This window comes from Poromitra crassiceps (genome assembly GCF_964638095.1).
Source record: "Poromitra crassiceps genome assembly, chromosome: 15".
NCBI lineage: Eukaryota > Metazoa > Chordata > Actinopteri > Beryciformes > Melamphaidae > Poromitra > Poromitra crassiceps.
The window spans coordinates 1,098,560-1,111,637 of NC_139634.1; the positions used below are offsets into that span (position 1 = coordinate 1,098,560).

The following is a 13,078-nucleotide window of genomic DNA, read 5'->3' on the forward strand; positions in this document are numbered from 1 at the left end:
GCTTGAATGTGTCAATAATTCTCAACTGTGCTGTTACACCTATTTACTCACGTTAAAGTCCAGCTGAGATGAAAAAAATGACTTTTTAACTATTTTAGATCACATCTCTGGTCGTTTTGCCCCCAGACTGGAAAACTGTTTAATCCCGTTACAAAGTCGGGCATTTTAACATGGGGGGGGGGGGAATGCCTACTGCCCCTGACCCCCAAGTGGCCATTCGAGGAACTACAGCTTTTCACTTCACTTCCGCGTCATCAGAGGAAAGCCGGGGGGGTCGGCCACTGTATTTGAGGCTTCAAGACCGGCAGCCAGGCCTCTCCCTCGGCTTCTCTGCTCTGTATTTACATCATATTCATAGGCGGAGTTTGACTTTTAGCTATGGGGGGGGGGGCACTTCTGCAGGAGACATACGTACATTTGAGACATACTTTTTTTTTGGGCCGTTTTACATTTGAAATTGTGCCCGTTATACTTCTAATTATTGTAGAAGTATAAGAATGGAAATATAAGAAATATTAGAGTATGAATTACAGAACATTAATACTCATTATTGTATGTTTAGTAATGTAATGTATATTATATAGTGCTTCACTGTTCACTGTTGCTTTTGACCGTGCTCAAAGACACTTTACAAATACAGGATAAAACAACTTTAACTCATTGAGTGCCAAGGACGAGTATGTTCGTCAATTCAGATACTAACGTAGAGTGCCAAGGACGACTATGTTCGTCAATTGCGTTTTTTGACGGTGGGACGTGGATCAAAGCCTCAGGCATCTCCTGTACAAATATTGTAGCTATTGAAGGTGTATAACCTATTTTACGGACTCATTAGGTGGCGACAGTGCTCTCCAGATTAGAGAAAGGTCCGGAAAACAGCAGGAAAAAGCCCCGTGATGAAAGAGAAACCGCTCATGCTGCAGCCAGAGCCATATAGATTGCTCTGTCTGGAGCTGACGTTGGCTGCGAACAGCAGTCAATCCGCGCCCACAACTGAGCCCCTCTGCCCCTGTCTGTCCGTCTGCAGTTTATCCACACGATTAGCCGCCAGAAAAGCAGCACCCGACGCCGAAGGGCCAAACCATTCTCAGCAGTCCGGTTTGGCTTTTCCGTGTCGCGCTGGGAGCCGGCGCACAAAAACGGAGCACTCCGAAAATAGACTGGGTGCGTGTTAGGCTGTGTGTTAGTGTGGGGAGGAGTTTGCAGCTGAGGGGGGGAGAGGGGGGTGGGGCACGCAGGGCACCACACAACTACACCACGTCACTACATCAGAAAATATTAGCTTCAGACTCAGTGAATGTGCTTGAAATGCTGCATTTCACAAAAGGCGGAATATCTCAGCTTCTAATTTGAAACGCATGTTTTTGCTCAAAACAACCTATCTTCTCCGGCTCATAACTAAAGAACGGAAAATGGTATCAATAAACTTTTTTTTGCTGATGATACAATAGAGTCAGCTCGTTCTTTGTGCGTGTTCGGTGTTTACATAGTAATATCACACAATATTCTGTGGGCCTCGAGAAATCACTGAAAACGCTCTGAAACTCTGGCACTGGGAGTGTCCGTTCTCCAAAAGTGGCTGGCACTCAATGAGTTAAGAGAGAAAATAATAAAATAGATGAGAAAAAGATTATAGGTCAAAAGCAACAGTGAAACGGGCTGTTTTGGAAAGATGACATAATGAAAGACAATGAGTGTTGGCCTGTCAGATGTGACTGGGGAGGGCATTCCAAAGGGAGGGGGGCGGCTGCAGCAAGGCCCTGTCAGAGGCCCCCTGTCACAGCTTTAGCAAAGAGATACCTGTGATTCTTGTCAACGTAGATATAAATTGTATGATCATATTCAGCCAGACAGTCAGATGGAGATTTACAATGGTGAGGGGGGGGGACAAAAAAACAAAACAAAAATACTACTGGGGGGCCTGGCCCCCCATTAACTCTGCCCATGATCATATTGTGTTTGTAACATGTTGTAACATGACTGTTATTGAAAAGTGACTGGTAGGTTTCAGATTTGTCAGGTCAAATACATGATTTAGCAGACTGCTTTCTCCCTTCGCTTGGAGGCAGTTGCCTCGGTCCAGACACTCGACTCGCCTCACATTCAGTCAGTCCCTCGTCCCGGACACACCCACTTTTCAATGGTCAAATCGAACTCCCCCAAACGCTATGTCCCGCCTCTCTACCGGAATACATCGCAATAAGGAAGTCACAGACTGTGCAAAATGGCGTCAGCTCAACTTTAAGTCGAAAGAAAACAATCTAAAGAATCTATCCTTGCACAAAATCTATCATCTCAAGCACTTTCAATGACCCATGTCTATTTACATCCATTTTCAAGCATTTTCAAGGCCTTGATCTCGCCCCCCCCCCCCTCAAATTCACAAACTTTCAAAGATTTCAAGGACCTGTGGGAACCCTGAACAGCAAGTGGAGCACAGGATAGCAATACTGTTACCTACACGCACCGAGTGACACCAAAGTCAGCCAATCAACTTGGATTTCAAAGAAAATAAAACTACATAAACAAAATAAAGACTACAACCCAAACACATGACTAAAACACTGTTGTGGCTCCATCAGGAGCTGGGGACCTTCCCCGTGAGATCAACTCTCTTGTGACGTTCTGCGTCGCTGGGAATGTGGACGAAGTCAAGTTTCCATCTCCATGGAATCCTCCATTGTCTTTCCGTCAGAGAAAAAACACACGTAAAGATCGGCAGCAGAAGCTCCTCTTTAAGCCAGTGTACAATGGCTCCAGTGTATTTTGCCATTTTTAAGATGTTTCGTGTGTTTCTGAGTCATGTCCTGAATGTTTATTAGCCACACTGTTCGCCAAATGTATTTTTTTTTTAACTCATTCAGTGCCAGCCACTTTTGGAGAACGGATGCTCCCAGTGCCAGAGTTTTCAGAGCGTTTTCAGTGATTTCTCGAGGCCCACAGAATATTGTGTGATATTACTATGTAAACACCGAACACGCACAAGAACGAGCTGGCTCTATTGTATCATCAGCAAAAAAAAGTTTATTGATACCATTTTCCGTTCTTTAGTTATGAGCCGGAGAAGATAGGTTGTTTTCAGCGTTTTCAGGCTTTTCAAATTATTAGCTGAGATAATCCGCCTTTTGTGAAATGCAGCATTTCAAGCACATTCACTGAGTCTGAAGATAATATTTTCTGATGTAGTGACGTAGTTGTTGTGTGATGCCCTGCGTGCACCACCCCCCTCCCCCCCTCCCCCCGTAAACTCCTCCCCACACTGCACACAGCCTCACGCAACCATTATATTTTCGGAGTGCTGCGTTTGTGTGCTGCTGTCGGCTCTCAGCGCCACAGCAGGGAAGAGCCAACCCGGATTGCTGAATGGTTTGGCGTCAGGGGCTGCTTTCCTGGCTGCTAATCGGATGGAGAAACTATACAGACAGACAGACAGACAGACAGGGACAGAGGGGCTCAGTTGTGAGCGCGGATTGACTCCTGTTCGGAGCCAATGTCAGCTCCCGCGACAGAGCAAATGGCTCTGGGAGCATGCATCGGTTTGTCTTTGATCCACGGCTTTTAGGCTGTTTCTCGGACCTGTCTCTAATCTGGACTGCACCGAGCAAGCACTGTCGCCACCTAATGAGTCCGTAAAATAGGTTATACACCTCCAATAGCTACTATAGTTGTACAGGAGCTGCGGAAGGCTTTGATCGACGTCCCACCGTCAAAAAACGCATTGGACGTCGAAGGACGTCCGTGGCATTCTACGTCACTATTTAATTGGACGTCGAAGGACGTCCATGGCATTCAATGAGTTAATAACTTAATTTTGTTCAAGTTAGTTGCTAATGACGTATGACTCAATGGAACGCTATAGTCATACATAATGACAATTCAATTGTAGCTAGCTAGCTATGTTAGCTAAGCCCCAATGCCTGCTGGCTGTAACCACGTTCGCCGGGCTCAAAACGCTCACCCAAACACTGGCTCGTTAACCATTTCGAGTACACGCTCTTTCCAGCAGGGGGCATCAACAGCTTTCAAATCCATTGGTCGGTTGTTGAGACCTCAGCAACAAAGCGGCTCTTTCCTTGCAACTAAGCTACAGAGGGAATACTGTTTGTGGCGTAACTTGCTATGTTTTTCCGAGCGTATCTCCTTGGTGTAGCACACAGAATCAGATGAGGTGCTCAGAGAACGTTAGAAATAGAACACCGACCATTAAACAGGTAGAAAAAGTGCCTGGAGGGGAGCTTAACGGATTTAAACACCACAGTGGAAGAAGACAGCCAGGATTCAGTTCGGTCTCCTGCCACCATTCTGGCTTTGATCATCTGGTTCCAGCTTCATCAAAATAAACCGCCCGTCACTTTCTTCGGCAGTCTTCATACATTCTAACATATCACTCTATTATAGCTGCACGTGGGTTTTTCCACTACATGTACGACAAGACATTGAATGACACTCGGTCTCCAGCTCAGGTAAAGGTGCGTCGTATCTGTGTCAAGATTCAACAACTTTTGTTTCTTTTCATACTTCTCCTTTGTGCGACCCCAAAGCTTATCAACACCTGGAAATATCCTAATTCAGTTTCAAAACTTTCCCAAACATGTCATCAATATACGTATTATTTGTTACTCTTTGTGATGAGGTTGATATAAACATGTAAGTTCTTTTTAAAGGCTGAAAATGTGCCATGATTCCTCTGAAGTTTGTAGTCGGTAAGTGTTGAGACAATAGCAAAGAACGCAGATCCTAACGGGCCGAGTCGAGGCGACCCGGGACCGTCTCCCAAACCGGTCTGGCTGGTTCCAGTCCGCCTGCGGTCCGCTGCCCAAAGCTACCAAGCTACATGGGTGGAATCACAGCTGGCTGCTCGGTGCTGCTGGCGACAAAATGGCCGCCCGGTTGCTGCACAAAGCAGGGAAAAGTGGGACGCTGTCGGTCAGTAGTTCGGGTCACTTTCCACCGGCGTCCCTGGAGGATGGACTCTCGGAGCGCCCGTCCCTCTGGCCAACTGACCCCTTCTTCTGCTTCTGCTTGGACTTCCGCAGCATTCGAACCTACAGACACACAGGGAAACGGGATGTAGACACAATATACCAAGCTACAAAAACACTCCATTAAGACCAAACTACAGACACAAATATAGCCGCAAGCAGCCATGAAAGGAGTTCGAGCCTCTAGGACTAGGTGGTCTGCCATCAAAGGACTAACCACATCCAAACCTGCGTAGCTTCCCAGACACTAGCGATGTGATGCAGGAGCTATGATGCTGGCATGTGTTAGTGGTTTTGAGGACATGGTCCAAATATATCCTTTTTTAGTGTTTGTTGTGCCCCCTAGTGTCAAATCTTAAAACTAAAAGCTTTGCACACATGGTCATTGATGAAATCTGAACATATTCACTGAGTTAATGATTGGACAATCGGTCATGAAGTTAAGACAATTTAGCTGACAGTCCATGCTCACTCTCAGCTTAAAAAACATAAAAAGAAAACAAAAATAATAATAATATATATATATATATATATATATATATATATATATAATATATCAGCTATCAGCTATATATATTAGCCTGGGTAAACCCAGCCTCCACGTGACAGATTCTTCGTGACTGATAGCACATAGAGGTCACGTGGAGGCTGGGTTTAGCCAGGCTAATATATATCAGCATGTGGGCAATGTTTGTTCTCTGTTTGAATCTTTGTCCCACTGATGATGTCATAGGAGGCATTGTGACATCACTGATGAAGATGTCATCAGTGATGTCATAAGACTCACTGATAATGTCATCAGTGATATCATAAGACTGATGACGTCATCAGTGATGCCATAAGAGCAAAATCAGTTTATAGGCACTGTTGTAAACTTAAGGGGCACACACACACATGCGCGCATGTATAAACTAAAAAGGGCAATAATATTTTGTGAGCAAAACACACACACACACACACGGCAATAGAGCAGGCGCGGCCGCGCAGCGGCTGAGCTGCGTATGTAAGCTGCAGGGCCAAACGGTGTAGGAGGAGATGATAAGAATGTGATTCTCATTCGCATTCTCTCTCAACTTTAAAACTTCATATCTTCAAAACAAAAGTAGATGAACATGTTCACCGAGTTTCGTGATGATTGGACAATCGGTCATGAAGTTATGACAACTTTGAAAAGTTCATATCTTCAAAATGACAGCAGGGGTTTTTAAAGTGCTACAGGCCCACAGCTGCTACAGAATAAGTTTGGTGGCGATCGGTCAAACGGTCTAGGAAGAGTTGTTAAAGATGTGTTTCTCAAAACTTTCAAAATATCTCAAAAACTATCTCAGCACAGACGGTCTGTAGTTACCTTGGGTCCTGCTGTGTGTGTGTGTGTGTGCGTGTGCGTGTGTACCTTGGGGCCGGCAGCAGAGATGATGATAATACCCGGAGGCTGGATCCAGGGCTCTCCGTCCACCTGGACCGGCACCGGTCTGCTGAGCGTCAGTCTGATGTAGTTTCCCTGAGCGATCCGGATCCCGGACCGCATCCCACTCTGCACCTGGCCCTACACACACACACACACACACACACACACACACACAAGAGGTTTGCTGTTGTACTGTATATCTTCAGTCAAAGATAATCAGCATGAAGAACTTCTGTCATTAAATCATTCCCATCAGGCAAAGCAGCAGCCGGCCCGGATGGATTTGGTGCTGAATGTTACAAGAAATTCTGCGACATTCTCGCCCCGCTCCTCCTCAGAATGACATCCTGCTCTAAGAAGGACAACGTTTTGATTAAAACACTATGAAGCAAACATCTCCATCATTTAAAAAAAGGGGGGAGGAGGAAGTAGACCCGGCCAGCTACAGGCCCATAGCGCTCCAGAACTTTGACAGAAAGGTCCTCACTAAAACACTGGCTACCCGGTTCAATACACATTTGTCATCCATCATTCCTCCTGATCAGACAGGGTTCAGCCTGAATAGGCATTCGATCAGGTTGAGTGGCCTTTGTAAGTGCCAAATGTGTTTCTGTGCTGTCATATTTTTATTTGTCCATGGGGTGTCACTGTGCCATGTTACCTGGGCTCAGGTGATCTTATATAGGTGCTGCCTTCACCTCTGCTCACTAGGTGTTTTGACCCGGAAGGGCAAATGGTTTTTGACCGTGTCGCTACCAGCAGCGGGAACATTTGTTTGGTGCGCTGTCTCTGCCTTTACTTTCTGTGGAAAAGAACTTTGCTGTATTCACATCGGTGAAAATGGAATAAATGAATGGGTTCCGAACATCAAGGACAGGCCTTCTTCGTTCTTACTATGCAGCACTCAATGCAAATGTTATCGTATGTATTACATCAGCTGTAGCGAGCGCGTCAGCCAGGTCATCCACGGTCTAAGCACCCCAGTAGCCTACAGTATTACACTGGGCTCCTATAACAGCCTTATATGTTCAAGTCACTACATAGATTCGGGTTTGGCGATTCATTCATATCCTGAGTAAAGCTCAGCTAGTCCGACATGTTATAACCAATGGTGATACATCTGCAGGTCTCAGGATGCCAAATTTAAGACTTTTTAATATTAGCTCTAATTAATTTATAATTACATCTGTCTGTCTGTCTCTCTCTCTCTCTCTCTCTCTCACCATGTGGACGACCCCGGTGACCCCCACCACCTCCAGCAGGCCGTCGTCGATGCGTGGTTTCCCGTGGCGCCCGTCGACCTCCGACCCCCAGAGATCAGCACCTGAACCCCAGCTGCGCACGCGCACGCGCACACGCACACACACACGCACACGCACGCACACGCACACACGCACGCACGCACACACACACACACACACACGCACGCACGCACACACACACACACGCCACACACACACACACACACACACACAGACACACACACACGAAGAGGAGGGTGAGTGTCTGTATGTAAATTAAAGGCCTTTTTCACCAGTGTGAATATGATGATTTATTACAGTAAAACTAGGTCACCTACAGTATGTAGTAGAAATATGCAATTATTTTTGAAATTGGAGCCCTATGACCAGAGAAAACTGAGGAAACGGCTGTAGATTCCTCATGCCGCTCTTCAGGGAGAATCCTACAACAACCACAATGCATTGCGTTTCGTCACTGACACAGACGGTGTGTTTACGGACAGTTTAGCACCAAAGACAAAGTTTGCAGAGACAAAGCAGCATTATATCTCTTTACTGAGGCTTATGTTCTTTTACAAAACAAAAGAAAACTCCTGATAGAGTCTTGATAAATCGCACCTGCGCTAGAGTCAGTTACGTTAGAGTCAGTTACGTTAGAGTCAGTTACGTTAGAGTCAGTTACGTTAGAGTCAGTTACGTTAGAGTCAGTTACGTTAGAGTCAGTTACGTTAGTCAGTTATGTTATGTTAACGTTAATGTTACGTTATGTGGATCAACTTATCAATCAGTCTGACTCAACGGAAGTAGGCTGTGGCTATAAGCCAGGGGACAGTGTGTGTGTGTGTATGTGTGTGTGTGTGTGTGTGTGTATGTATGTGTGTGTGTGTATGTGTGTGTGTGTGTGTGTGTGTGTGTGTATGTGTGTGTGTGTGTGTGTGTGCGTGTGTGTGTACCTGGGGATGTTGAGGAAGATGAGCCCCTCTAGGCTGGACAGGGGGACAGTGTGTGTGTGTGTGTGTGTGTGTGTGTGTGTGTGTGTGTGTGTGTACCTGGGGATGTTGAGGAAGATGAGCCCCTCTAGGCTGGGCAGGGGGACAGTGTGTGTGTGTGTGTGTGTGTGTGTGTGTGTGTGTGTGTGTGTGTGTGTGTGTGTGTGTGTGTGTGTGTGCGTGCGTGCGTGTGTGTGTACCTGGGGATGTTGAGGAAGATGAGCCCCTCTAAGCTGGGCAGGGGGACAGTGTGTGTGTCCACCTGCAGCTGCAGCTCTTTGTGGAGGCTCCTGCTGTGACTGATCTTCTGTAGACCCACCTTCACATACACACCTTTATTATGGAACCTGAACACACACACACACACACACACACACACACACACACACACACACACACACACACACACACACACACACACACACACACACACACACACACACACACACACACACACACACACTCAGTTAATGCTTAGGGCCTTCTTATTCATAACACAAAACTCTGATACAGGCCTGGAGTAACACAGTGTGGTGCCTCTGGGTGACACAGGGGCACCACACTGCTGATATAAACTCCTCAAAAAAAGTTAGGAAACGTTATTTCATTTTCATTCACATATCTCGAGGTGAGAGGTCCACAAATCATTTGGTACCCCCCCCCCCCCCCCCCCAGCAAGGCAATTCACCCAAAACCATATAATTATGTTTATAATTATGTTTTGGGTTTTTTAGATTATCTTTTGGGCATTTTGCCTTTTTATTAGACAGGACAGTAGGCACACAGGAAAGGTGTGGAGAGAGAGAGAGAGGGAGAGAGAGAGAGAGAGGGAGAGAGAGAGAGAGAGAGGGAGAGAGAGAGAGAGAGAGAGAGAGAGAGGGGATGACATGCGGCAAAGGACCTCGGGTCGGATTCGAACCCACGACGGCCGCGCGAAGGACCAAGCCTCCGTGGTGCGCGTGCTACCAGGTGAGCCCAATGCCATATATGCATAATCTGGCCCAGGACACATACAAGTTATCAGCGATTGCGTCTTTATTCTCAACCAATCATAATCAAAATATGAATTAAAAGGTGCTGTGAGTATCAGTCTACGGTCAATAACTAGCAGATACATTTAGCAACATATAAAGTATCAACTGAATAGAACAGAACAAAACTCATTTGAATTGATTTGAATACCGGCTGGTGAATTTATCAGGGTCGTCCTCTCGTGCCTGGTGGAAGTCCAGGCTGACCTCAGCATCGATGCCCAGACCAAAGTAGTTATTCATCTGGACGATCTGAGAGAGAGAGAGAGAGACCAAAGTAGTTATTCATCTGGACGATCTGAGAGAGAGCGAGCGAGGGAGGGAGACAGTGAATGAGAGAGAGAGAAAATGGAAGATTCAGCTTAGTTCCATCCTAGCAATCTGCTGATTGGTCAAATGATATAGTGTGGATATGGTTTGCTAACTCTTGTGGTATCCAGACAGCTAGTATTTCATCCTGTTTTATTAGTATGTATGTTCACTAGTTTGGCCAATCTGTGATAACAATGTAAAATACCCGTCACAGTTGTTCAGTTACTACATCTTTGTGTCATCTGCTATTATTATATTACTATACTATTACTTAGCTATTACTAGCTAGTATTGGCACATGGGCTGTATGCAATCATAGCAATCATATATGCAATCATAGCAAATGTATGCAATCATGCAATCTGGGGTAGCTCTAGACTTCTGGCCCGTGCTTCTAGCATTGTTAGAGACCCCGCAGGTCATCCAGCCGCTAACCTACGCTACCGCTCTATAAAATGCTCTACCACTCGATTTGCAAAGAGCTTTTTTCCAAGTGCGGTGCGCAGTCTGAATGACCTTAATACCAAACGCTAGATCCTACACCCGCCAAGCTGTAGACCATGCCTTACTTTTTGTTGCTTTTCCTTTGTATAAGATGTCTTATACCTAACTGTACATGCACTGTTGCCTCTATGCATAGGCACTTTATCTTAATTCATGTGCACTTTAATTATCTTGCACTTTAAAACTTGAGCTGGTGAACTCGGTTCTATCCAATATGCACTTGTCTCCTTTTATCTTTTTAAAATTTTAACCTTTTTATTCCTTTTATTCTTTTTACACGGTATCTAAATGTTTTCATATGCTGTCCTGTGATTTGTTATGTATGTTTTTAAGCTCCTAGCACCACAATTCCAATGCAGTCCCTACTGTAAATGGCAAATAAAGTGACTTGACTTGACTTGACTTGACTTGTCATATATGATCACCCTATTGATTAGAATATGGGTAAACATCAATACTAGCAAGGCTAGCAAGCTAGCTAAATAACCAGGCTAACAGCAATAATGGATGGATGTTAACTCAAGCATTTAATATTAGTTAAATTAATTTATTAAATTATTTCTAAAACACATTTCTGTGATTTCCCCCAAAGAAGCTCTGCAGCATTGGTATGCAGCAGCCCAAATGAAAGTAACTAACTGTTTAAACCAGTCCAAGGTTAAACAAACCATTCTACAGTAAGTTAACTTTCCTGCCTTGAGCTGAGTCCGACCTTGGGTAAACTAACTCTGTCTGGAGCTGAGTCAGACCTTGGGCGGCTCCAGGAAGCAGGTCTCCGGTCCGTCCTGGGACAGGTCCTGGGCGTCCAGCAGGATGGTCCAGCGGTCCATCTGGACCGGCTCTGCCTCCTCCAGGCTCAGTAGGATGTGGTGGGGGTCCTCCCCGCTGTACCCCGGCCCCCAGCGCAGCACCCGAGCCAGGTCGTTACCTAACGGGACAAGACACACTCCACAGTCTGTTACTGGCTCTCATGTAGGGCTGGGCAACAAGACACACTCCACAGTGTGTTACTGGCTCTCATGTAGGGCTGGACTTTTAATCTCAATTACAAGTCTGGCTTCCCACAATTATGAAAACAAGATCATCAAGATAAAACAATTATACTATCTTCTTTTTTTAACTTTGATTTCCAAGTATTTCTTTGTTTTTCAGTACAATTATATTTAAATGTCAAAGAAATCCAGTATTAAAAAGACAAGTTTAATAAATGCCTGATGTTGCCAAAGTCAATGAGTAATCGTGTTAAATAATCGTGACCTCAATATCGCTCAAAAAGCCATAATCGAGCATCCCTAGTCTCATGTCCACATATCAGTCACAATGTCTGCTGTGGAGCTACCTCTCCTCTCCTCTCCTCTCCTACCGAGCTCCTTATCTCTGGAACCAGCTACCTCTTACAGTCAAAGAAGCTTCTGTTTATATCTAGTCTCAAAACCCATGTATTCTATTTATATGATCTACGTCAGCACCACTGGTGTGGGTTCCTCTTTTCTCTTACTTCTTTCAATACTGCGGTGTAGCACTAGCTCTATTGCAGCGGATTGGGCGTGATCAACCCTTCCGCGGGCAACGTTGCAGACAGAGTAGGAAGGCTGATCCGTGAGCGGCTGCTTCTGGGACGCGGGTCGGGGTCTTAATCGGCCTCGGCTGGGTCTACTGGGCGAGGGTGTATGATGTTGACAGACCCGAAACACCTTACGACCCCAGCTAACATCACTGATGTTAGCATGCTGTAGTATGTATTTTGAACTGTTTATATCTAGTCTCAAAACCCATGTATTCTATTTATATGATCTACGTCAGCGCCACTGGTGTGGGTTCCTCTTTTCTCTTAGCCCAGCATAGACCGTGTTTCCATTGAGAACATAGCATAGCGCCTCCTGGCTACACTAATCACTTTCTGTCTGATGTCTGAACGAGCGTGTGTGTGTGTGTGTGTGTGCGTGCGTGTGCGTGTGCGTGCGTGTGCGTGTGTGTGTGTGTGTGGCTGTAGAATAGCTAGATGGGTTGTCTTGCTAAAACCTGCTCTTGTGTTAAAGGAAGGCTTCGCTGAATTTCAACCCGCATTGTATCATTAGAATCTCTGTAATAGAAGCAGATGGACAGTGTTTACCTTCTCTTTTCGTCTGCCTGCAGAAACTCCGCCCTCGCCAGCTGGCATGGGTCATTAACGCTCATTAAGGCCAGCTGGCCTGGCATGGGTCATTAACGCTCATTAAGGCCAGCTGGCCTGGCATGGGTCATTAACGCTCATTAAGGCCAGCTGGCCTGGCATGGGTCTTTAACGCTCATTAAGGCCAGCTGGCCTGGCATGGGTCTTTAACGCTCATTAAGGCCAGCTGGCCTGGCATGGGTCTTTAACGCTCATTAAGGCCAGCTGGCCTGGCATGGGTCTTTAACGCTCATTAAGGCTTGAGATGCGATTCTCCGTAGATGTGCGCATACAGAAAAATACTCAAATCAATCTCAGTTGGAGCAGCTGCCCTCGAGCAGAACATCTGTTCCGTGTCAGAATGACGCAAGAACGTAGCCTCGGGCGACCTGCTCACATCCTTTCCCCTTTTTTGTGTTTAGTAAGTAAGTAAATAATTTATTTCGGTCAATTTTTCAG

The 13,078-nt window shown here is 45.7% G+C and overlaps 1 protein-coding gene across 1 annotated transcript in view; it reads right to left on the bottom strand.

The window, feature by feature from the left end:
* Positions 1-3,314: 3,314 nt before the first annotated feature.
* The window catches only part of dgkq (diacylglycerol kinase theta), an 85,973-nt gene continuing 76,209 nt past the window's right edge, over positions 3,315-13,078 (bottom strand). The window contains exons 19-24 of the mRNA XM_083652047.1: positions 11,217-11,395; positions 9,803-9,903; positions 8,821-8,967; positions 7,614-7,725; positions 6,376-6,528; positions 3,315-5,045 (exon numbers count right to left, since the gene is read on the bottom strand). Coding sequence (XP_083508173.1) covers positions 4,941-5,045; positions 6,376-6,528; positions 7,614-7,725; positions 8,821-8,967; positions 9,803-9,903; positions 11,217-11,395 — 797 coding nt within the window. The 3' untranslated portion in view covers positions 3,315-4,940. The remainder of the gene's footprint in view (positions 5,046-6,375; positions 6,529-7,613; positions 7,726-8,820; positions 8,968-9,802; positions 9,904-11,216; positions 11,396-13,078) is intronic.